Source organism: Dermochelys coriacea, chromosome 13 (genome assembly GCF_009764565.3).
Source record: "Dermochelys coriacea isolate rDerCor1 chromosome 13, rDerCor1.pri.v4, whole genome shotgun sequence".
NCBI lineage: Eukaryota > Metazoa > Chordata > Testudines > Dermochelyidae > Dermochelys > Dermochelys coriacea.
The window spans coordinates 10,923,422-10,948,434 of NC_050080.1; the positions used below are offsets into that span (position 1 = coordinate 10,923,422).

Below are 25,013 nucleotides of genomic sequence, written 5' to 3' on the forward strand. Positions count from 1 at the left end.
TTTGCCATAACTTTCCCACACTATAATAGCTTCTTTCCTAAAGGTGTTCTTTTAAAACCTTGAGTGGGCATTAAGATTGAGTAGAAAGTTTCCATTCCTTTTACTTGGTTTATATGCACAGAAGAAATCTTATATGATCTGAGTCCTGAGCATACATTATAACCTGTCAGTCATTTAAAGAATCTGTTTTAAGAGGTAAATTCAGTTTTATTTTATATCACTTCAGTGATATTTATGACTATTTTTAATATGGGATTTTGTTCCCAAATTCACTGCTGGTGTAACTGGTTTAACTCTAGAGACTGGAAATGTACTCCTCTGGACAACACATTTTATGTTTAATCTAAAAATTAATGCAATCATAATATTTTTCTTGATAGGTGAATAGAAAATTTTCCTGTTTTATATTTACTAGCAAAAGAAATTTGCAGCTGATCAGTTGTATTCCTATTGTATAATTCAGGGAAAGGCATCACTGCAGAATGGCAGGGTTGTACTGCATCTGGTGAGCAACCCTGGATTACCTGATCCTCCCACATTCACCCTATGGTGCACTTGCATATTTAAAAACCAAACCCTAATAACTACCACATTCTTAGTGTCATTGTGACCTTCAAGTTTAATTTTTATCGAAACAAAATAAGTTAAGAATATAAAGGAACAGATTTTTTTTTAAAAAATATACAAATAAGTCAGTTGTATCATTCTTATCAACATTCAACAAACAAATAGTATTTCAGGTACTATATATTGCATATTCAACAAAAATATGCAATTACAATATGCAACTTACATGGCCAGCCAGTCCCCCAGCATTCATACCTTTCATGCTTCTTAACTTCCCAAAACAGGAATTTCGTACCCATATTTGCTAGTCTTTAGTATAAACCTTCCCAGCTTAAAACACTATTTGGCCTTCTCATGTCTCTGTTCCGTACATGGAAATCCCATTGAAATTAAGAGCTATTTTGCATAAAGTTTATTTACAGAATAGGGCCCCTCTATCCACTTAGTCTCTGACCTATAAGCTTATAAGGGCATAATTCTGATTTCATGTACACTCCTGAAAATCAGGAACTAACTCTTCTAAAGTGTATGGAGTTAATGCTAGTGTTATAAAACCAGCATATAGAAGTAAGATCAGAATAAGGTCCCAGGATTTCATAGAAGTAAAAGGGGAAGATAGCTAATGCTCATTTTTAGTAAAAAAAAAAAAAATACATCCATTCTTCCATGCAATCATGATCCCAAATCCTGTAGGAACCCTACTGAAATCTCTCTGATTTTGGAAATGAATATCGTAGTATTTTTATAATGAACAAATAAAGATTTTGTAGGTTATTCTTTGTGCTTTACTGCTGACAAAGAAAAAATCCTGCGGCCCCCATTAACCTTTTCAACACAATGGCACTAGCATTTATAATTAGAAATCAGTATAACACTCTGATCATGATATCAATTTCCCTAACAGTAAAAATATATACCAACATAATTTGATGCTAAATAAAAAGCTCTCTGCAGGGCAAACTGGAACTATGGTCACTTTCATAATGCATATGAGTGTAAAGGGATGACATAGATCTTAGCATTTGGTTCCATTTATGTGTATTCACAGAAAGGTTGTCATTCTGGCACTTCTCATTCACTTCTTACAATATGCATATGTTTCTCTGACATACATAGATAGTACACTAGACCTATTTATGACTAGGACCCATACAGGCTCACCTGTGCATGATTGCATGATTATTCTTTCCTTAAAGTACATGCAATTATGAATATCACATGAAAGTTAATCCATAAAATCCTGTATATGAGTCCAAATTATACAAAAACTCATAGCAAAGGTAAGTATAAAATTTGACTCTAGTACAGCAGTGCAATGATTTCAAACTTTCTCTGTCAGTTTAAACTAGCTTTTTAGTGAATGGTAAGTGTATCTGGTATTTTACTGACTGGAGAGGTTTTCATGTAAACAAAGTAAATTTTGGGTTTCAAAGCAGAAGTTGATTTACATTTGGGCTAAACTTCAGAACAAAATAAAACACAACAGTGTAACTTGCTTTTAGAGCACAATCCGAAAAACGGAATCAGAAAATCTCTGTGTTAAAAATCTCATTACAAAGAAACATTGACATTACCTATTTACACCCCAATTTCTCAAAGTAGAGCTAAAGAATAAACTATTTCTGTAGATCTCAGCAGAAAAGGCACAAAACACAAAGCAGGCATGCTTGTGTCATTTTGTCACAAAGAAGCATTGACCATTGTACAACATGGAAAAAGTCAGTATTTGTGTGACATCTCTCAATATCATAGATACATGAGGGATATATCTTCCTCCCAATGTACATACATAACTTCCTGAAAGCTGGAAATAATTACTAAAAAGGGTAGCACAGGGATGAAAATATACCCAATGGTTTGTTACAATCTACACCTCAACTTATGCATTAAGGAAGCTGATAGCTGTTTTATCATTATTGGTAAACAAACACACTGCAGTGTCTTTATAATACAGTCTCTGTGAACTGGGGATTGTGGGTGTTATGTGGGATTGATGAGGTTTAGTGGAGTTGGGAACCACCTTATGCATTTAAATATATAATTTAACTGCTTCCTTGCTCCACAGAAAAGCATTAAAATATGTAAAAGAAGCCTGAGTCCTTGCAAAGAAGAACTGTTGTTCTTAGAAGAAAACTTTGCTTATACTGTGCAGGAATGGCTATTCTGATGTTAAGGTGCTTCAAAAAGGCAGATCAATGATCTGCAATTTCCATGGCATTTCTCTCTATAATGTACTGTCATACATCCATCTGCTGTGGCAGTGTCCTGTTTGCTATATTTCTATAACTAGCCTGTCTTCGTCATCACTGCTTGTGTCAGCGTATTCCACTCGGGTTTGTTTCCTTATCATCTCTAAACTTCTTTTTTTGTATGTTTTGGAAGGCGTTTCAGAGCTAGCTGTGGACTCTGTGGGACTGAAGGGAAATGAGGGCTCTTTAAAAGTATTAGTGCCAGTTTCATTAAGTGTTCCATGGCCATCTGATTGTAAGTAGGCTCCATTCTTGTCTACACATCTATGAGGATTGCTATCAGAAGAGTTTATCCCCTGTATATTAGCTGTGCCAGGTAAGCTAGTACTTGAGATTGATGTCTTTGATCCCAATGAAGCTGAACACACAGTTTTGGAACTAGGATTAAGTTTGTCCTTCAGAGATGAGTAAGAATTTCCTTCCATTGGATGTTCCTCCTTTCGTGAGGTCTGGACCAATGGGTATAACGCAGTAAAAGTTTGACCTTGTGACTCTACATTAAGTATATTTTTGTGGTCAGCTTTTGGACATAAGAAAAAAGGAGCAGTAACCTCTGAACCCATACTCACATGCTGGCAGCATGTGCCAGCGCCTACAAAATCAAAAGGAAAAGACCAAAAAGAGGACTCCACAGGGTCAGAATGAGCATTTGGCTGTGGCTCCACTGGAAATGATTTCTGGAGCATGAGAGGTTGAGCCATTAAACAGCAGATGTTCAGGTCATTGTTTGTTTCTCGCATGGCTGCTTTAGCTGGTGATGAACACGAGTATGTTACCATAGGTAATCCTGGAGTTGCATTAAAGTTCTGAAGAAAGAGATTGCCTCTTGAGTGTTTCTCGATTGGTCTAGTAACATCCTGCAGCAGATGTGGGTGGGGGGGAGAGGATCAGGACAGAAATGAATTTCAATTTACATTAAAATTTTCAATCCAAAGCAATTTCATCCTTTGTAAAGAGAATGAAATAACAATTATGTTGACTATATCCACATGAATATAAGACTGTTTATATCTGGTTTCAGAGTAGCAGCCATGTTAGTCTGTATTCGCAAAAAGAAAAGGAATACTTGAACATGAAAAAAGAGAACATGAAACAATGGGTTTATCATACACATTGTAAGGAGAGAGATCACTTAAGATAAGCCATCACCAGCAGCGGGGGGGGGGGGAAGGAGGAAAACCTTTCATGGTGACAAGCAAGGTAGGCTATTTCCAGCAGTTAACAAGAATATTGCTGGCACATGATGGCATATATCACATTGGTAGATGCGCAGGTGAACGAGCCTCTGATAATGTGGCTGATGTGATTACATAAGTCTTGTCATAATCACATCAGCCACATTATCAGAGGCTCGTTCACCTGCGCATCTACCAATGTGATATGTGCCAGCAATGCCCCTCTGCCGTGTACATTGGTCAAACTGGACAGTCTCTACGTAAAAGAATGAATGGACACAAATCAGACGTTAAGAATTATAACATTCAAAAACCAGTTGGAGAACACTTCAATCTCTCTGATCACTCGATTACAGACCTAAGAGTGGCTATCCTTCAACAAAAAAGCTTCAAAAACAGACTCCAACAAGAGACTGCTGAATTGGAATTAATTTGCAAACTGGATACAATTAACTTAGGCTTGAATAGAGACTGGGAATGGATGAGTCATTACACAAAGTAAAACTATTTCCCCATGGTATTTCTCCCCCCCCACCCCACCCCCCACTGTTCCTCAGATATTCTTGTTAACTGCTGGAAATAGCCTACCTTGCTGGTCACCAGGAAAGGTTTTCCTCCTTTCCCCCCCCTGCTGCTGGTGATGGCTTATCTTAAGTGATCACTCTCCTTACAGTGTGTATGATAAACCCATTGTTTCATGTTCTCTGTGTGTGTATATCAATCTCCCCTCTGTTTTTTCCACTAAATGCATCCGATGAAGTGAGCTGTAGCTCACGAAAGCTTATGCTCTAATAAATTTGTTAGTCTCTAAGGTGCCACAAGTACTCCTTTTCTTTTTATATCTGGTGTAACTCTGTTGAGATCAACTGAGTTATACAGGCATAAATATGGTCCTTCATCTCCTACAATTGTGATTATATTTTGCTTTTCTTTTTGTCATAACTACAAGACAAAGTATTCATCCCTCCAGTGATTGCTAATTTCTGAAAAATGAGGTAAATTACTTGTGCATTTCTTCACTGTTAGTTAGTTATTGAAGGTTTTTTTGTTCGTTGTTGGTGTGTCTGTGTGTATTTTGTTTTTTGCTTTTTAGTTAGGTGATAGCTTATGGCTGAAATAGGGGGTTGCTGACTAACTGCATGGTTACAGGTGTCTGGTTGATTTTCTTTATGTTGAAATACTATGTACACATTGCCAGGGAGTGTGTATAACTGAGGCATTAAGGAGCTAAAAACATAGAGTTTATTATGTTGTTTGTGAGCAGTATAGAAATAGCAAGGTGGGTGTGCATCTGCAGCAAAGTTGGTTTGTTGAGGAGCATCTGAAGAGTTAGATTCCTAAATATGAGAACTAATTTTCATAAAAATGTAATTTTATAATAGTAATTTATACTAATATATTCAAAACTCATATAGTAGCTTTGACAGTGAAAGAAATGCCATTTCAAGTTATGCTATTTTCATTGCAAAAACATTCTAAATTCAGTGATTTTGAATGTTTTTACAGCCACGTTACCTTACCATCTTTGCAGCATTTGTGAAAACACAAAATCTGAGAAGCAAATAAATGGGAAAAAATTAAACTGCAGAAGCTTTCAAATGACAATAGGCTGAAATTGAAGTTTTCTAAAATCAGTGTCATCATCTATGTATTTAACAAAGAATTACAGGTAAAACACCTACTTTTCCATCCAGTTTGCCTTTTTGCCTGAAGTTGCTTGGATGCCCAGCTGGTGAAAATATTCCTGAGTTATTTTTGTGATTCCTGTCTTCTTTCTTATGAATATTCCCTTTGGACACTGGCTTGTCTGAGGTGGGGCAAGATAGCTCCTCCTGCTGGGGGAGATAATTATCTGTTGGGAAAGAGATGATTAAGAGAGATTTTTAAGATTAGATACAGTGCTCAATGAGTTTTCCATAAACCTTTTTTTTCCTTTTTTTAATATCTCTGGACAGATTTTGACTTCTTAAATTGTTGTATCAAATTAATTCTGAACATGATCTATCCTAATGTACTTTCATCTCTGATTCCTTGCAAACTGTTAGTCATAGCAGCTGTGTTTGTTGTGTAGTTGCTATTTGTAATCTGCTATTCAAGCCGAGTGACTTTTCATGAATATTCCTGAGTGAATCTTCTTCAGTCCTTCTCTTCAATTAACATTCTTGTGAGCAAAATTTTGCATGTACATATCTTCATGGGAAGCAACGTAAAGGTCTCATGAATACCAGTGAAGCAAATTTGAAGTTCTGATTCCAATAAAAGATCTTAAATACTTTTTTCTTCAGAATTTGCTTACCTTTCTATCCTTCATGTATCTTTATACAAAAATTTAAATGATAGAGACCGGGGGAGGGTAGTGGGGGAGAAGGATAGAAGGAGATGTGTTAATAAGAGCAAGGGAGTAGGAAAAGAAGTTAGGGAAGAAATGTTAATGAGATACAAAACTGCAAGTCAAGGGAATGGCTAGAAAGTATCTGAACTTCAAATTTCAGAATGGAAAAGGGACAGAACTAGAAGGACCTACTACAGTTAAAAGAAAAGGAGTACTTGTGGCACCTTAGAGACTAACAAATTTATTAGAGCATAAGCTTTCGTGAGCTACAGCTCACTTCATCGGATGCATTTGGTGGAAAAAACAGAGGAGAGATTTATATACACACACAGAGAACATGAAAGAATGGGTTTATCATACACCCTGTAAGAAGAGTGATCACTTAAGATAAGCCATCACCGGCAGCAGGGGGCGGGGGGAAAGGAGGAAAACCTTTCCTGGTGACAAGCAAGGTAGGCTAATTCCAGCAGTTAACAAGAATATCAGAGGAACAGTGGGGGGTGGGGTGGGGGGGAGAAATACCATGGGGAAATAGTTTTACTTTGTGTAATGACTCATCCATTCCCAATCTCTATTCAAGCCTAAGTTAATTGTATCCAGTTTGCAAATTAATTCCAATTCAGCAGTCTCTCGTTGGAGTCTGTTTTTGTAGCTTTTTTGTTGAAGGATAGCCACTCTTAGGTCTGTAATCGAGTGACCAGAGAGATTGAAGTGTTCTCCAACTGGTTTTTGAATGTTATAATTCTTGATGTCTGATTTGTGTCCATTCATTCTTTTACGTAGAGACTGCCCAGTTTGGCCAATGTACATGGCAGAGGGGCATTGCTGGCACATGATGGCATATATCACATTGGTAGATGCGCATGTGAACGAGCCTCTGATAGTGTGGCTGATGTGATTAGGCCCCCACAGTATGCCAACATTTTTATGGCTGACTTAGAACAACGCTTCCTCAGCTCTCGTCCCCTAATGCCCCTACTCTACTTGCGCTACATTGATGACATCTTCATCATCTGGACCCATGGAAAAGAAGCTCTTGAGGAATTCCACCATGATTTCAACAATTTCCATCCTACCATCAACCTCAGCCTGGAGCAGTCCACACAAGAGATCCACTTCCTGGACACTATGGTGCTAATAAGCAATGGTCACATAAACACCACCCTATATCGGAAACCTACTGACCGCTATTCCTACCTACATGCCTCTAGCTTTCATCCAGATCATACCACTCGATCCATTGTCTACAGCCAAGGTCTACGATATAACTGCATTTGCTCCAACCCCTCAGACAGAGACAAACACCTACAAGATCTCTATCATGCATTCTTACAACTACAATACCCACCTGCTGAAGTGAAGAAACAGATTGACAGAGCCAGAAGAGTACCCAGAAGTCACCTACTACAGGACAGGCCCAACAAAGAAAATAACAGAACGCCACTAGCCATCACCTTCAGCCCCCAACTAAAACCTCTCCAACGCATCATCAAGGATCTACAACCTATCCTGAAGGATGACCCATCACTCTCACAGATCTTGGGAGACAGGCCAATCCTTGCTTACAGACAGCCCCCCAATCTGAAGCAAATACTCACCAGCAACCACACACCACACAACAGAACCACTAACCCAGGAACCTATCCTTGCAACAAAGCCCGTTGCCAGCTCTGTCCACATATTTATTCAGGGGATTCCATCATAGGGCCTAATCACATCAGCCACACTATCAGAGGCTCATTCACCTGCACATCTACCAATGTGATATATGCCATCATGTGCCAGCAATGCCCCTCTGCCATGTACATTGGTCAAACTGGACAGTCTCTACGTAAAAGAATGAATGGACACAAATCAGACGTCAAGAATTATAACATTCAAAAACCAATTGGAGAACACTTCAATCTCTCTGGTCACTCGATTACAGACCTAAGAGTGGCTATCCTTCAACAAAAAAGCTTCAAAAACAGACTCCAACGAGAGACTGCTGAATTGGAATTAATTTGCAAACTGGATACAATTAACTTAGGCTTGAATAGAGACTGGGAATGGATGAGTCATTACACAAAGTAAAACTATTTCCCCATGGTATTTCTCCCTCCCACCCCACCCCCCACTGTTCCTCTGATATTCTTGTTAACTGCTGGAAATAGCCTACCTTGCTGGTCACCATGAAAGGTTTTCCTCCTTTCCCCCCCCCCCCCCCCGCTGCTGGTGATGGCTTATCTTAAGTGATCACTCTCCTTACAGTGTGTATGATAAACCCATTGTTTCATGTTCTCTGTGTGTGTATATAAATCTCTCCTCTGTTTTTTCCACCAAATGCATCCGATGAAGTGAGCTGTAGCTCACGAAAGCTTATGCTGTAATAAATTTGTTAGTCTCTAAGGTGCCACAAGTACTCCTTTTCTTTTTGCGAATACAGACTAACACGGCTGCTACTCTGAAACCTACTACAGTTAAGTTGCTTTGCCACATTGCAGTGGCAAGTAGTATTTGTAGTGTTGTTGTACCCCTGTTGGTCGCAGGCTATTAGACATACAAGCTGGGTGAGTGAGGTAAATATCTTTTATTGGACCAACTTCTGTTGGTGAAAGAGACAGGATTTCAAGCTTACACAGAGCTCTTCCTCAGGTAGTACTGGCAGAATCCATCATAAGAAACAGCTCAGCTCTTGCATATTGGAAATATACCAGCTCATATCTCCCAGGTTACTGGCATTAAGTAGCTAATTAATTAGATAGATAAATGGAGAGGATCAAGGTGAGGTACAAATAGTCAAAAAAGACAGCAAATGATTCTTCTGTTGATTGGAATTATATGGTAATTCGCCTTTTATTGCACTGCACACCGCTGCTACGTGCTATTGCTGATCACAAAAGGGATAACTCAGTAGAGCTGGCTGGAAGTTGGAATTCCTTCCTGCAAGAAGTTTCCAATTTTTGAAAAAATGTTTTGTCCCAGGTCATGATGAAACTCAAAATGAACATTTTTCACAGAAAGGGATTTCTAGACAAACTCAATTTCGGGGAAAACAACAGTGGAATTTTTCAGCTTGCTGGCAGCCTGCCTGGAAGGCTCTTGTAAACTTTGTTTTCAGAAAGCGATCTTGACAAGAGCCTTCCGGGGGGGCTGCCAAAGAGACAGAGAGCTGGGGTGCTCAGCCCTAGCCTGGGGGGAGACAGGGAGGCTGAGCACAGAGCTCTCAGCCACTGGCAGCTGGGCAGGCTGAGAGCTGGGGAGGCACTCACAGCGCCCAGCCTCTGGCAGATTACCTGCAAGGCTCTTGTCCATTTCATTTTCTGCCTGCAGGGAGAAAATGAAATTGACTAGCCCTTGGAAGAAGGCAGTGGGGAGCTATCATTTTGATTTTTTCCACTGGAAAATAGAAATTTTTGACAAAATTTGAGTTTTGAATCTGTGAGAAGGGCATTTTCAGTTACAGAAAACACTCAATCTGTTCTATAAATTGGTGACACAGTTGTGTTGTGTTGTGTTGGACTTACCCCAAGCTGTGGCCTCACAAGATCAAACTAATGTTTGGTATCAGCCACTTAAAATCCATGTGGCGATTAATAATGTTACAATTAACAGCTACATAACTCTTTTCATGGTCTTGTGATTAAAGCTCAGAGTAGGGAGTTAGAAGTTCTGCATTGTATTCCTGGCTCTGCCACTGCACTGTTAGATTTTGGTAAAGTCATTTCACTTCTCTGCACCTCATCACCTTTTCTATCAATATAATGGTGATAATTGTACTTCACTACCTCACACGAGTATTATAGACCTAAATCTTAATATTTGCAAAGCACTATGAGATCCTTGATGGAAAGAGCTCTAGAAGGAGAATGTATTATTATTATTATTTATTTATCATTTATTTTCAAAGCCCTGTAGAAATTAATTAATCTTAGTCTTAATGAAAGTCTCTGTTTTCTCATGTTCATATGTTCTGCTCTTTTGATGCTCTGGGATGTGCCAGCAGTCGTATGTTTTTGTCTATTTCACCTCTGTTGATCAGAACAGTTATTTAAAAGGAACAAAACAATGTTTTAAAATGTTTTACTAAAGATCACTCTGTTTACCTACCAATGTGATCATACATCAACCTCATAAACTTCCCTGATTTCAGCACCATGGTCAACACTAATTTCCTATTACAAATGAGACATACACCTACTTATCACAAATAATGGCTCAGATTTTCAACCCTGTGAGCTATACTTAGATATGGATTTTGTGCCTTTAGGCAGAGCCCTGAACAAGATACCACCCAGGCAGTAGACCCATAAGGCACAATTCCTCCATGCCTCTTGTGCTGCAAGTATAATCTTGCTTGGTCTTAGGCAAATGTGCATGTGGGAAATGTGGGCCTTATCCCTTGCATGGCTGTGTAACATGAGGGAACAGTCTAACCATGAGTAGAGAGAGATTGGCTCATTTACAATAAGGGGCTCTCTCTATGTTTATGTTCAGTTTGCATGTGCAACTTTTCTTGTATCAAAACCTTGTCTCTGCTTCCATTCTTTCTGTGTTCATAAATAGTATTTGACTTGTGAGGAATTGTGCCCAGAATCTGCAGTGTGACTCATCCATAAAATTCAGCACAGAATGCCAGCAAATTTCTGGAGTACTCTCTTTACTTTATATACATATGGCACTTAAACCATAATACAGAAGCTAATAAACCCCCTCAATCCATGTTTTTATTTATTTGAATAAGTACTACAAGGTTAATTTATTATGCAATAGAATTATAGAATCTTTTAGCAGAAAAGCAGAAATGTTCAAAAATATTTTTACTGCAAAATATAACAGTGCAGCACAGCAAATAAGCTATAAATCTGCTGTGTCAACAATTAGACATGATTATGAGTATAATAACAGAATTAGTGATTTTTTTCAACTATATTTGAGTTGTACAGTTTCTCTGTCTCCTATATATAGATATATACAATTTGTATTTTATTTATAACTTGATAATTCAGAGCACTTTATTTACAGTCTGCTGAGCCCAGATATTGCAGGCAGCGGGGCTGGTGATTTAAGAGGAAGCACTCTTCTGAATCAATACTGAAGTTCTGAACCAGGATGCTGAGGCCCCTTTTTCAGTTCAAAAGTAAAATCAAGGTTCATGTTATCACTAAACAGGTTGATATTTTCCACTCCAGAAGTGGCTTCATTTCAGGTTCTTTCTGTACCTCACAATGTATTAAGAAACTGAATTATTAATTTTTTCAAATGAACACTGCCATAGAAGAACAAAGTTGTTGTTATGTTCATTTATTAATTTGAACTATCATAAATTCCTTTATTTCAGGAATAACAATATAAAACTGACTGATATAAATTATTGTACAAATATAAACTTATTGTGTATTTGAGGATACCACTAACTCTTGTGCAGTCCACCCCTATGAAGAACTTTAGACTACGTGGGCACTTCCATGAAGGATAGCTGTACCTAGTGACTCAGAGATCTCATCAGTTGTTCCAGTCATCAGGAGATGGGTGGCAGTGCAAGGAGACCCACTGTCTACAACTGTACCTGTTCTATAGACACAGTATTTTTTCCCTAGGGCTGGCACCAGGCAGGTTTATTATCAGATAACACATTTTCCCAGTATCTAACCCTGCCATCTTCTCTTACAAAGGTATATGCAGATGGGAATTTTGAAAAGTTAGGCCCTGATTTGCTTTAATGGTCATAAGAACATCATTGCAAAGGGAGGAAATACAATATTTGCAGCCATATATGAAACATAATATGTATCAGATAAATTGGTTTATATTAAAAATTAATAAAAGAATATTACATGCTTGCAAACATGAATAGGCGAGTTATCCTTACCTTGCAAATTTGACGCAGGAGAGTGGCATTTCTCGCATTGATTAAGGCTATCATGTGTGTGGAGCAGCTGATGCTTTTTCAGAGAATCTAGTGTCCTGTTTGGAAGCCAGTGTTGCTTGCTCAGCTTGTTAGTTTTCAACTGACTATATCCGTGCATATGGTTCCTTTTGGACCTGCATTGTAAAATATACCATTTTCAGTAAAAACACAAAATAGATATGTTGTAAGTAGTTGCTATTTAAAAGTAGCCTCAGTGGAGTATTATCACAACTTCACTGGAATTCCACTGGGGCTGAAACTGGCTTATAGAAGGTATGACTATAATGAAAAAAGGAAATGTTACTTTTATGTATGCCACAAAAAATCCTGTATTAGAGAGCCTTAGTAAAAATGGGCAAAATCCTGAAGTTCTTAATTTTACTGGAGTTGGTGGAAGCTTTGGCTGAGTAGGACTGTGTAAAAATTGAGTAAAGACTTCAAACCTTGGTCCATCAAAAGAAAAGGGCTGTGTACTCTGCAGGAAATCCACAGATTTTTCAACCAGGCAAGATATCAAAACAAGATCATACCTCAAGGACCAGGGTCACACAAGGACACCAGTACTTGTCTGCAAGTGGCCTCTGGCTCAATTTCTTATGTGCTATTGTTTGCTTATCACTACTAAAGAACATAAATATTTCAAGGACTTAGATCAAGGAGTTTGAGTTCTCTGGTTTTTGCTATAAAGTGACAAAAGTCTATTAGTTAAGTTTACACATCAGAAGATGTCTTCTTGGGAATGCTGATGAAGAAATACTCGACTAGCTTCCAAAACATGACAGCACCTCACATCTGTGTGAGTCATAATGAGTGGGACTTTCAAATGTACCTTAGAACATCACTGAAAGTCAGTGGGAGATGTGGTCTTAAATCACTTCAGGTTTACACTGTAGTAAAACACCCATGGCTGGCCTATCTCAGCTGACAGGCTCACAACGTTCAGGCTGCCAGGCTATAAAATTGCAGTGTAGATGTTTGGGCTCAGGCTGACGGAAGGGTCTCAGAGTCTGGGCTTGCGTGGGATTCAGCATCAAGAACAAGGCTTTGTAAGTGCCAAATTTTTAGCCAGCCCATAGATTTACATGAACATTTATGTGTGTAAAAACAAACAAACTTGCATTTATGTGCCTGGTTTGGGCAACTAGCTCCCTAAATGTGCAATCCATGCATTCAAATGACTATCTGCCATGTAAAATAAGGGCACTCGGTTATTTTTTGAAAAATAAGTGCACAGATTCAGAGGTCAGGACAAAAAGTCTGGCCCTAAAGGAATGTGACTAGACTATTTAGATGGCACAGGTCAGCTCTTAGTTCTCTATTTTTATTATTCTCTCCTTGGCTGTACCTTAAGCCAATATATGGTCCCATTTTTGCTTGTCTCTTTAAGGCATTTGGCTCATTGAGCTGCTTTCTCTATGCTCAGCCTGCTTTTTTGCTTAACAAGTGAAATCTTTTTTTCAGAATCACTGGGCCTCAGACAAGAGAATTTGGCCCATGTATGACTTAATTGGGAGTCCCATATGGGTATCTGAAGGCAGATTTGGCTTAGACTATTGATTTAGGGTCCAGTCCTGGAGACGTGAAGCAGGCAAAATGCCCATTGACTGAGTAGAGACTAAAGGATTGAGCTCATGTTTTCTAAATTGTTTTTAACAGCTTATTTGTGCATTAAATACATTCTATATAGACCAAAATAGCTAAAGGATTAGGTCATGGGAAAGAGAAATAAGAGAGAGAGAACACACAAAATCCAGCAAATTCTTTCCAACCACCATGATCTAGCTCATTGGTTCTCAAACTTTTGTACTGGTGACCCCTTTCATATAGCAAGCCTCTGAGTACAACCCCCCATATAAATTAAAAAACAGTTTTTTTGTATATTTAACACCATTACAAATGCTGGAGGCAAATGCTGGGGTTTGGGGTGGAGGCTGACAGTTTGCGACCCCCCCATGTAATAACCTTGCGACCCCCGAGGGTTCCTGACCCCCAGTTTGAGAACCCCAGAAGCTAGTCCACAGTTTGTAGAACTATGGAGGCAGAAGAGACCCACAGCTGCACTCTTGGCATAAATTTTGTTTGCACCTTTGTTTTATCTATCAGAAATACAACATAACTTTTAATTTCAATTCTGGCCTAAATTCATTCTTTTTTTCTTTTTAATTTATCCATATAGAACCCTACTTCTTGTCACTTAAGAGGGTTAGTGGTGGGTTTTTTTTTATCCTATCCCTTTTTTTACCATGTTACGATTGTTCAAGAGGCATGAACTAGAAAAAAACATGTGTGACAATGTATAGTGCTACAGGAAAGCTTTGCAGCATTCTTAATTCATTTCCTCTAAAACAGAAAAGTGTGTGATAAACAGGAACTGAAAACAATCATGTGAGAGTTTCTGAAAATGTGTATGGGGGGCAGGGATTGCCAGGAAAAGAACTGACAAGTAGAAAGAGGACAATTCAGCCCTGAAGGTCTGATCTTCTAATTCTGTTAAAGTCAATAGAGATTTTGCCTGTTTCAGGAAAGCAGAATTGAGCACTTTAAGCCCTGATCCTGGACTGAGCTTTGTGTTGACAGACCCTTACTTCTACATAGGACCCTCTAATTTTAATTCAGTGTGGTTTTCCACTGTTGCAGGACTCTGCCTGCACAAAGCATATTACAGGACAGGTCCCATAGATACAGTCACATTAATGGCAGTAGTTTAGTTGATAACAAAGCTTGGTCATCAAACATACACTGACACAAATCAGGATGGGGTCATGCATTCACATTAGGTCCAGATTAGATGTGGTCCTATTGGAGAAAAATTAATTTGGCAGCCTTTGCCTCAGTGGCTCAGAGGCTTTGACTCATTCCTCTCAAATAAGCATCAGTTAACAGTACTGGAAAATCCTCATGCCTGCAATTTATACCTTCCTATATCCTTCTGTTGGATGCTTCTCCAGTTACTACCCTATCATTTACTACCCTATAATTACCCCCTCAATACATGTATAACACCGACAGACCCTGGTCGTCAGCAAGTAGGATCGAAGCTGGGAACTCCTCTGGAGCTTAGTGCATGAGTCTCTACTGCATGAGCTAAAAGCCACATGGCTGTTAGCTAAGGCTGTAGAGCAGATTCATTAATCTCTCTCTCTAAGTGGTTTCCGTGCCACTAGATGGGACAGAACACCACACACAGGAGGTGTGTGGGTTACACGTTACATCAATTCAGATTGATTGATGCTGGCTTGTCAGTTTACTGAGGTGTCACTATCATCACTTCTGATTATGGCCCACTGTCTTTATAATGTTCACCCAGTTTATCCAGGATAGTGTTATTCTGCTAGGGCAAATTTAAATTTAGTGCAAGCAGATACTGAAGTTTTTGGAGCTCTACCCACTTATTCTAGGGTTAAATTTGTCTCCCAGTCACCAACCCAGTCTTCCTTAGCATAGCAGCAAATCCTGTTCTAACTGCTGTGTAAAAAGATCTTTTCTTGATCCAGAAGAGAAATTCTCTTGTCTCTACAGTAACCAGGAATGCTTTGGCTCAATATGTCTGACCCAGATTATCAGATCATGGGCCAGGCATGGATTTTGGCCATGCAGTGGCTTTATGGGTGACATCTATCAAGAGCAAAAAAACTTGGATACCACAAAAACAGCAAGTAAGACCTAAAAAATAATACAGTTCTTCGCAGTTCTGCATTGTATTTCATCTGCAGTAGAGAACTAAAGGTTCAAAATTTGGGTCCCTCCAGGAAAAAAAAAATGATTCTTTTGTTCCCTCTTGAAATTATAAACTTCAAACAACTGTGAGCATTAATTGACAAGGTTTCCCTCTCCCTTTGACACATTTGTGATGTGCCTAGAAAGCTTTGCACTTTCTTTATAAAATAACATTTTTTTTAAATGATCATGCATTTTCCCAAATCATCATGCTTCTCTCTTTTGGTTAATCAGCACTTTGGGGGCACCGTTTCAGTTTCTGAATCTTATACCTATTTTAGTAAAATGCTACCTATATTGGATGAGGTTGAAAACAACATTCTTTACCATTTTGGGTTGATTTTCATTTTTTTCTGTTTATGGCTCCTCTTGGATTTATTTGTTGTGAATTTTTCCCTTCTGCAAAGTATTTCTTTCTTCTCTCGCGCTGCAATAGTTCCTGAAGCTCCACTTCCTCCAGCCTTTGAACTGGACTGTTGAGAATAGTGAGAAAATTATACTTGTGCATTTCAAAGCACATGAACATTTCTGAATGAGTTACAGAAATTAACTGATTAGATTAACAGAACATTGTCAAACAGTGTAAATCCTAAATTTAACAGTGTAATAATGATTTTTGGTAACAAATTCCTTCTGTATTTAAAAAAGTATTTATATGTTGTGTGTTTAAATTCATATTTAACTGAATATTATTCATATTTAACTGAATATTTAACTGAATATTAACCATAAAATTAAAAATAAAACAAGTTTAATATTTTTCTGGGCCCATGCAAAAATAATGTATGTGCTCTAGTACTGCCCTGCTGGGTGTGAGGTTGACGTTCACTTTAGACATTCTTCCAGGAGCTGTAAATCTCTTGAACTGATTAGTTACTCTTAAACTAAAAATATCCTTCAAAATCTTAAAAACATTTTATAAAGTATGAATACAAGTGTCTCTGTTAAGATGTGAGTCCATTCTCATGAAAGATTTTCACTATTACTTCAAGTGTAAAGCAAAACAGATTCTGGTACAGGGTCTGTCCTTTTTACTTGTTTGTAAAGCACCTAGCCCAAAGGGTCCCTTGACCCTCAACTGTGGCTCCTAAGGGCTACTATAATACAAATAATAATTTAAAATGAAAACAGAAAAAAGCACATGCTGGAATAGAGGAATCCAAAGACTATAAAATTCAAGTTACAATAAAGTTAAAGCATGCTTTTCTGGCTAAGCAAATTTTCTGGCCAAATTTCCATGCAATAGGACATGCTTATTTCCACAAAATATGCAAGTCCTGTGCACGAAATGAGCAGCTATATGCAGTTTGCATATGTACCTGTGTATTTGATATATATAGTCACCTGTGTGTGCCCACACATGCATATTTTGGGAGAAAAAATTAGGCACTTTTTTGTTAAAGTAGATTAATTCAAGTCTCTCAATAATCTGGGACAGAACAGGATTTATATGCATGCTGGAATAATATGCCCCCTAATCTTCACTCTCCTATTCTTTCTAATTAAAGAGTAATCTTGGAGAACTGTGCCCCTGTTCTGAAATAGGAAATAGGATTCACAACATTACCTTCTGTAGCTGCTCTCCCTGGGAAAAGGATGAAAACAGTGTTTTTAAATTCCCAGTGGTTAAGCCATAGGGCACAGTCTTGCTAATACTTTTCATTTTGATAAAAGAAAAGTCACATTTTGACAATGTGCCTTCACTACCAGAATTTTTCTTACAGATGTGCAAGGAAGAGTAAGCAGAGTCGGCCTTCTCCTTTTGCTCAGCAGGTAGAGGAAGGCTTCTGGTTAAACAACACCAAGTTAATTGAGGCTCAGCATTTAGTGATGGGAAGGAGCTCTTTGTGCTTGAGATCCTTGAGTTTCCCGAGAGACAAGTCAAACTGATTTGGGACAGTGCAGGGAGTTCCTTACGTTGAGAACTGAGGGTGTGGCAATAAAACGTGCCAAAGGAATGGCAAAAATAATTTGAATTGTCTATTGAACACACAGAATACTGTAAATCCTGCAACCCTGGTGAAGTGTCCTTAAGGATGCCTGAAGAGCTACCATCTGTGTCCCATCCCATGATTGTCTGTTCAGTGTCCCCGCTAGAGGTTGCCCCTTTGCCTGATGAAGATGTCATTATTAAAGAGTTATTTCCTGAGTGAAGGTGACGTAAGACCTGATTCTCTCCTTTGATGTCGGCAGATATGAAAAAGCCACCTGTATACACAGAAGTAAAGCATACTTTCTTCTCTGTGGTTTGTGCAGAGCAAACGGTTGTACTTATCCACTTCTCGTCTGCTTGCATTCGATCACTTAAGTTATCTTTATGCTTAGTCTCTTTCCAGGTGTCTTTGATTATTTCCTTCTGCCTGCAGCTTTGGTTCTGAAAGCTGTCATCTATCTTGGTTGGGCTGTTAGTTGTTCTTGAGTTGACTGGTAGACAAGGTACCAGAGCCTTCCAGTTTGTATGTACACCCCATCTGAGCCCTACTGCTCTGGCCTGGTGTCTCAGTTCAAATTCTAAAGGGGACAAAAACACATCACCAGAATCAACACTGACTGTCCTATTGTTGATAGTGCAGGAAGTTTTGGTTATCGGAACTGGTAGAGAAATACCAGACATGCTTTCCTGCCCTTGTTCCACTAAAAGTGACAGGTCTGTAGTACTCTCTTCTTGTGGTAATTTAAGGATGTACTTTGGAGAAAATGCATTTTTCTTTAGAGGTGGAGTTACCTGACCAAACTCCAGATTTTGAGTAGTGGAAGATATGCCAGCATCATCACCACTATGCAGTGACAATCTTGCTCCTGCTGTCACAGGACATGTTTTGGCTCCTGTATCTGTCACCTTACTTAAGGCAAAAGAACTACAATTATCTCTCTTTAACTCAGGCACCAGAAATTCAGAAAGTGAAGCTGTTGAGACCTTTGCTGATTGTGGAAGAAGGTTAGCAGTATTATCACTATCATATATGGGTTCTATGGGAAGTTTCATTGTTTTCTCATATTCCATGCCTTCAGCACTGCTGATCGATTCATTCATGTCTGTGCTTGAATTCTGCTCTCCGTCTTTAGCTGACTGTTTAACTAATGCTGGGGAGATGGCATGTACACTATAACAGTCTATCAGTTTCACTGTTTCACCTACTGTGTTATTTTCGCTACTGGAGCTGGGACTGGATTTTAGAGCTCCATTATCTCCACTCTTCAGCTCATCGACTTTCAGTTTTTTTCTCTCTGATGGTAGCTTTTGGAATTCCTGTGTAGATTCACCATTGCTGCAGTTGTGTGCCCTTAAGGTCATCTGTGCATGTTGAGAAGTTTCTTTACTAGTGTGGTTTTCTCCATCACTTTTAAAAATATTTTCACTATCTAATATGAGGATATTGGATTCACTCCCAGGATATGACTCTTCCAATTGACTATTATGCATTTGCAGACTATCAGTGTTCAGCATGTTAGAGTTTAATTGACTAGCTCTCTGCTTAAAATGAAGCCTTGTTTCATGACTGCTTACAGCCAGTAACATGTTATTGCCACCTGTATATTTATCTGAACTATGTTTGTTCCTGCAGCAATGTTTTGGGGAAGTTTTGCATATTACACTCTGTTCACCAGCATTTATTGAATGTGCCATTTCCATTAGTTCTGTAAATCTGCCTTCATTCTCTTCTGAGGAAACACCGTGCAGTACACGATTACCAATGGGACAGGTTTTTGATTTCACAATGTTTAATTCTGTGTTAGAAATGGTCACAGGGGAGGAAAGATTCCCACTTAAAGAGCTCCTTCCATCTTTTGGCTGAATAACTCCATCACCATTGGCTGCTTCCTTTGGATCAGGGGTGAAGCCTATATTGTCTGTTGCCTTTTCCCCCCTTTGATTCAGTTTCTTGGCAGTTTGACTGCTTTTCATTTTTTGGTAGATTTTCTTGAATGTTTCGTCACCATACATCTGCCATTTTTCCTGAGAGAACATTTTAAATTTCCTTTGAGTTGACTTCTTACATTTAGCATTCACTCCTTCTCCTCCAGCTCCAGGCTTTTTAGTTTCTTTCATCTCCTCAGAGAGAGAATAATCATAGACTGCGTTACTTAGTGGCAAGTCATCCACTGCTGTTTGTCTGACAAGTGCACGGGGATGGCTGTTAGGAAAATCCACTGAACTTGTAGCAAGATTGTTGCTATGCAACAAACTAGAAGAGCTCATATTCAGGGGCTGCCTAGTGAAAGATGGTAGTTTTGAGCTACCCACTCTGTCGTGTGCCATTCTTGTGCTCTCTACAAATGGCAAAGAGTTGCTTCTTGTGACAGGCACACAGTCTATTGTTGTCGAGAATTGCGTGGGGACTGAATGAAAAAACAGTGGCTTGGATTTTTCTATGGGTGTAAAGGTAGATTTTGCTGAACAAAGGGAAAGATTCTTTTTCCTGTTTACTTCAAGAGATCTGATGTCAAAATGGAACGAGTCTTTATATGTGTAAGGCATTGGCAGATCAATACTGCCCTGCTTGGAAAGCACTGTTTTTCTGGGTCTAACGTTGTCTAATTGGGTATCATCCACCACAGCTTTGTTATGAGAGATCAGTTTTGAGATATGCTCTTCCAGCTTCTTTTTCTCTAGCATCAAGGCTGTTGCTTTCTCAGCTGAATCCAGTTTTGCACTACTTCCTGCCATGCACCTTAAGCCACTGAAGGCAGTTTCATTTTCCAGCTCTGTGCTTTGTTCACAAAGACTATGCAGGGGGCTGGAGGTCAGCATCTGTTGCTCTGTACTATCAGAGCGTGATAGATATCCGGAATCAGTGCTCTCACACTTCTTCAGCTTATAGTCAGATGGTTTGCAGTCCCATTGCTTATCTGAATAAGTTGCTTGCTGCCTTTGCAACTGAATATGTTTATTTGCTGTTGAGAATCTTTGCTCCTGTATCATCTTTCTCTGGTGTACACTGTCTGGCAAAACTAGTAGAGAAGATAGATTTTGGGGATCTTGCATTGGTTCTCTTTCAGAGACACCCTGACTTGCCTCTGGCCAATAGGAATCATCAATTGTTATCTTCTGACTTTCTGATGTAAGTGATAAAGCATTCAGTGTTGGTAGTGAAATAATGGATGGAAATGTCTTCGTGTCCATTGTGGTACTGGTCTCTGAAATTATTTGTTTAATTCTTGGCCCCTGCTTTTCACAGACATTGTTGTCTCGTTTTGCACCCTGATGTGACATGATGCTGTCTGTTGCCTTCTCATTCTCCTCTAATATGCCACTGTTGTCAGACCCTGAGGGCAGCTTGGTATTGTTGACATGTGTTTGGGTTCTTCTGTGTTTATACAAATTGCTTTGAGTTTTAAATGCAATACCACAGGTAGTGCAGGGAAAGGGCCTCTCACCTGTGTGTGAGCGAATATGTTTCTCAAGGACACTGGGCTTCAGGCAATCTCGTCCACAGTGTTTACAGATGTACTTCCCAGCATTTTTGGATTTCCCTGGACTTCCAACAGGTGCATTTGGACAGGAACTTGATGGTAAAACCGGTGAACTAACTATGTTTAATGTCAAAGTTTGCCCTGCTTGTTTCTGAGCAACTGACTGAGGCTGATCTGTCCTCTCTGAATGCAGACGTGGGTTTAGGATTAAAGGCATATTACTGCTGTCTAGATTTATGCTGCTTCCACCAGCTGCTAACTGGTTGTTTGACTGATAGCATCCTGACTGGATAGGATGATACAGTGGTATGGTAAGGGCTTTCAGGTATATAGTCTGAGGCAGGGCTTGTTCCTGCTGAAAAATCACAGGACTCTGTCTGATACTTGATGAACAGTATGCAGCCTGAAGAGATGAAACTTTAACTGGTTGATCAGCTAGTGCAACTGTGGAATGGGGTTGCCTCTGTGCCTCCATTTCAAAGGTTGTATGTTATCCAGTTCAGTTATCTATGGGAAACAAATATAACATATAGTTATGTTTGAAATGAAAAATCTTGATTTTCTTCGGCTGTTCATTATGCCATATAAATTCGGCATCTACTATAGTAGTAGATGCAAAATTTAATTATATTTCTATAAGGTCTTCCATACTGAAGAATATCAAAAATTTTTATACAAACTTTACATGTACAGGAATCAGTTTATTCATCACTAAAATAGTGTCACCTCTGGTTTGTTGGATGGAAGCTAATAAAACACAGGAACATTACACAAAAGTTTAGTATAGTGCAAAGGAGACCGACCGCTAAAGACTCCTTTTAAAATCTATCCTGAAGTGGTATGCAGATATTAAAAATCTTAGTCTTCAAACTGACATCAAAGCACTTTCATAATATTGGAAATGGTATAGGATAGGATACAGTGTATAGTACAGTAATATAGAATTACTCTGAATTAGTCTGATGTTATATCTTTTTCCAAATTACTTTCTAGATGAGCAGCTTCCAGTGCTCCCAAAGATTCATGATTAACTTATTCTCACTGAACAGTATGCTTAATAAAATAGAATGTTAAACTTTGTAGGCCAAGTCTTGATCAGGACACTCTTGTGCCCGCTTGATTTACACATGTACAACTGCCAACATGGTACAAATGCACAGTTGCACACACAACTGCACTTTTGAAGATCAGTCTTCAGAAAAAAAATAACAAAGCTTGGACATTTAATCAGATATAAAATATAAATGATTGTAATGAATTCAGTAACTAAAGGATACAAATATACCCTGTTTAAAATAAAACACGTGCGTAAAGAAGCTTTGACAAGAGGCAGTGTAGCCTGTTAGTTACAACTGCAGATTGGGAATCAGAACTTCTGTATTGTATTCCCCGCTCCTCCGTTCATTTGTGTTGTGACCCTAATCACACCAGTTCTGACAGTACCCACTGAAGTCAGATATATTTCCATTTACTTTAATGGGTATTCTATCAGAACCTTAGTGCCTAAGTTTATACATCTGTAAAATGGATTTAACAATTAATTACTCACAAACTTCACATAGGTGTTGAGAATTAGGGCTTTGAGATTTTCAGATGGAAGATGCTATAAAACTGACAAATTCATTATATATATCACTCTCAATATAGTTTTAAATAAATAAGTTCTAATTTGTTGACACCATATATCGTGTTAGTTCTGTCTTTTGAAACTAATCTGGAAGCTACTGATGTTTGAAAAAGAAAAACATAATTAGAGTTTAATGTAGCGTTTTAACAAGAATTGAGAGTGAGCCACATAATCCCATATCTAATACCCCTACAATTTCGGAAAGTTCATATCCAACTTTGGTTACAGTCAGGTCCCTCTCTAATTATAACAAGTCTCTGTTTCTAATGTAAACATTCCTAAAAAAGAGCTGGTGTCCAGATCTACTCTCCAGTGTGAGACAATACAAAGTAAAGGATGCACTGCATTTTAATCTGTATTTGATACTTTTAACTACAGCTGAAGCAGACAGGCCACAATTAGAAGAAAATTTGCACAGACAGTTATTAAAGACTCACTGCTACAAACAATGAGTGCTATGCATGGCCCCATATAATGACCTTGTTTAAGTGAGGCTGAAGACACTGTCAGAATTAAACAAGGAATCAAAAGGTGAAAACAAAATGAAACTGTAGATTTAAAAGGTTCTTTTTTTTACTATCCAAATTTATATATGTAAAAGATATAACAGATGTTAGAGCTCACACTGTTGGAGGCAAAAAGTGGAGATAGCTTACAAAGTTGTCTTTGTGTGTGTTGAATGAATTAGAGGCACCATGATGGCATGTTGCCTTGTGTGTATATATAAAAATATATATATATGAGAGAGAGAGAGAATAGCTGGGCAAAAATTATGTAGGTACAGCTTGCACACTCAAAAAGGATGCCACCCTTTAAGAAAATGTGTCCCAATATACTTGTTTTGGTTCAAGATTTGGTTATCGGGTTCAGAGCAATTTTTATTTTCACAAACCTGATTTGGCTAGCCTTGGTGGTTTGTTCTCTCTCCCCTCCTCCCCTTCCTAATAATAAAAACAAGTTGGAAAGCCATGAAAATAAGTTACTTTAAAATTACCATTAGGAAGAGCAGAAATAGCAGGATAATATCAGCATAATCTATCATAAATAGAGCCTGACTGAACTGTAGAAAACTTCTTGTGAAAATTCATTCAAATTGTGATTCATCTATGTTCACAACCCTTTTGTGTTTAGTTTTTCTGAATATTCAAATACTTAGGTTTACTAGAGCAAATAGTCGCAAAAAGCACATTTTTTAATAACAGTCAACAGTGACATTTGAAACGTGCACTGTGTTGGCTTCTCACATAAGTCACTATTACAGTTTCTGCTACCTAATTGGATGATCTATGTAGCAAACTGTCACAGAGTAAACAGCAAATATTGTAATCCAATATAACAATCTGAATTTTGAAACTATGCCATGTGACTTGTATAGCTAACCCATACAGCATGCATTACAGGTATTCACAACAAACTCTTTGTAAGATATACTCTCTGAAGAAATTTGTGAATAATGCTAAATAATTACATTAGAGGACTTTTCAATCTATTTGCAGACAATTCATGATCAGGAAAAATGGCAGTGCTTCTGAACTAAATTAGTTGATCTGAATTATTCACTCAATTGCAGTTGGAATAGCTGATAAACCAAAGATCCAATAGTGGTTCAGCCATTATGTTGACTGAGAAAGTTAGCACAGGACTCAATTGAGCTAATATATCACATGAACAAATGGAGAAGTTGTGGGAATAACCCTGTATGTGCGATCAGGTAGAACTAGTCACAGTTAACAAACATGCTAGGGCTACTTGCTCAAGCATAATGAAATCCATGATGAAATTCTAGGCTGTAGACTAGGAATAAGGGTCAAGACTACAAATTAAAAATAGGAGTTCTGAGGTAGCATGAATAAAACTAAAAGAGCCTCTAGAGACCCCTCTATGCTACGATATTGAACCACAACAGCAGCATAGCCCTCTATAAAGGTCAGCCATCTATAAAGGTACAGCTATATCAAGCCAGTCATAGCCCATGGAACAAACTGTACTTCTCCACTTGAGCAAAGGGGGACCAATCAATCTGCCTCAGTTCCTGAGCAGA

The 25,013-nt window shown here is 38.4% G+C and overlaps 1 protein-coding gene and 1 long non-coding RNA gene across 4 annotated transcripts in view; both read right to left on the reverse strand.

The window, feature by feature from the left end:
• Positions 1–607: 607 nt before the first annotated feature.
• ZNF831 (zinc finger protein 831) overlaps positions 608–25,013 on the reverse strand; it is a 35,517-nt gene continuing 11,111 nt past the window's right edge. For 2 of the 3 annotated variants that reach the window (XM_038370504.2, XM_043496097.1), the window contains exons 2-6: positions 17,498–21,852; positions 16,258–16,403; positions 12,175–12,347; positions 5,674–5,843; positions 608–3,673 (exon numbers count right to left, since the gene is read on the reverse strand). In XM_038370504.2, coding sequence (XP_038226432.1) covers positions 2,840–3,673; positions 5,674–5,843; positions 12,175–12,347; positions 16,258–16,403; positions 17,498–21,820 — 5,646 coding nt within the window. In that variant the 5' untranslated portion in view covers positions 21,821–21,852 and the 3' untranslated portion in view covers positions 608–2,839. Of the gene's footprint in view, positions 3,674–5,673; positions 5,844–12,174; positions 12,348–16,257; positions 16,404–17,497; positions 21,853–23,864; positions 23,914–25,013 lie in introns of all 3 variants that reach the window. The other variant, XM_043496096.1, reaches the window with a different exon arrangement.
• On the reverse strand, positions 5,933–9,685 carry LOC122456536. The gene is made up of 2 exons (XR_006275474.1): positions 8,774–9,685; positions 5,933–6,511 (listed from the first exon to the last, which is right to left on the reverse strand). It is a non-coding gene; the product is annotated as an uncharacterized LOC122456536 (long non-coding RNA).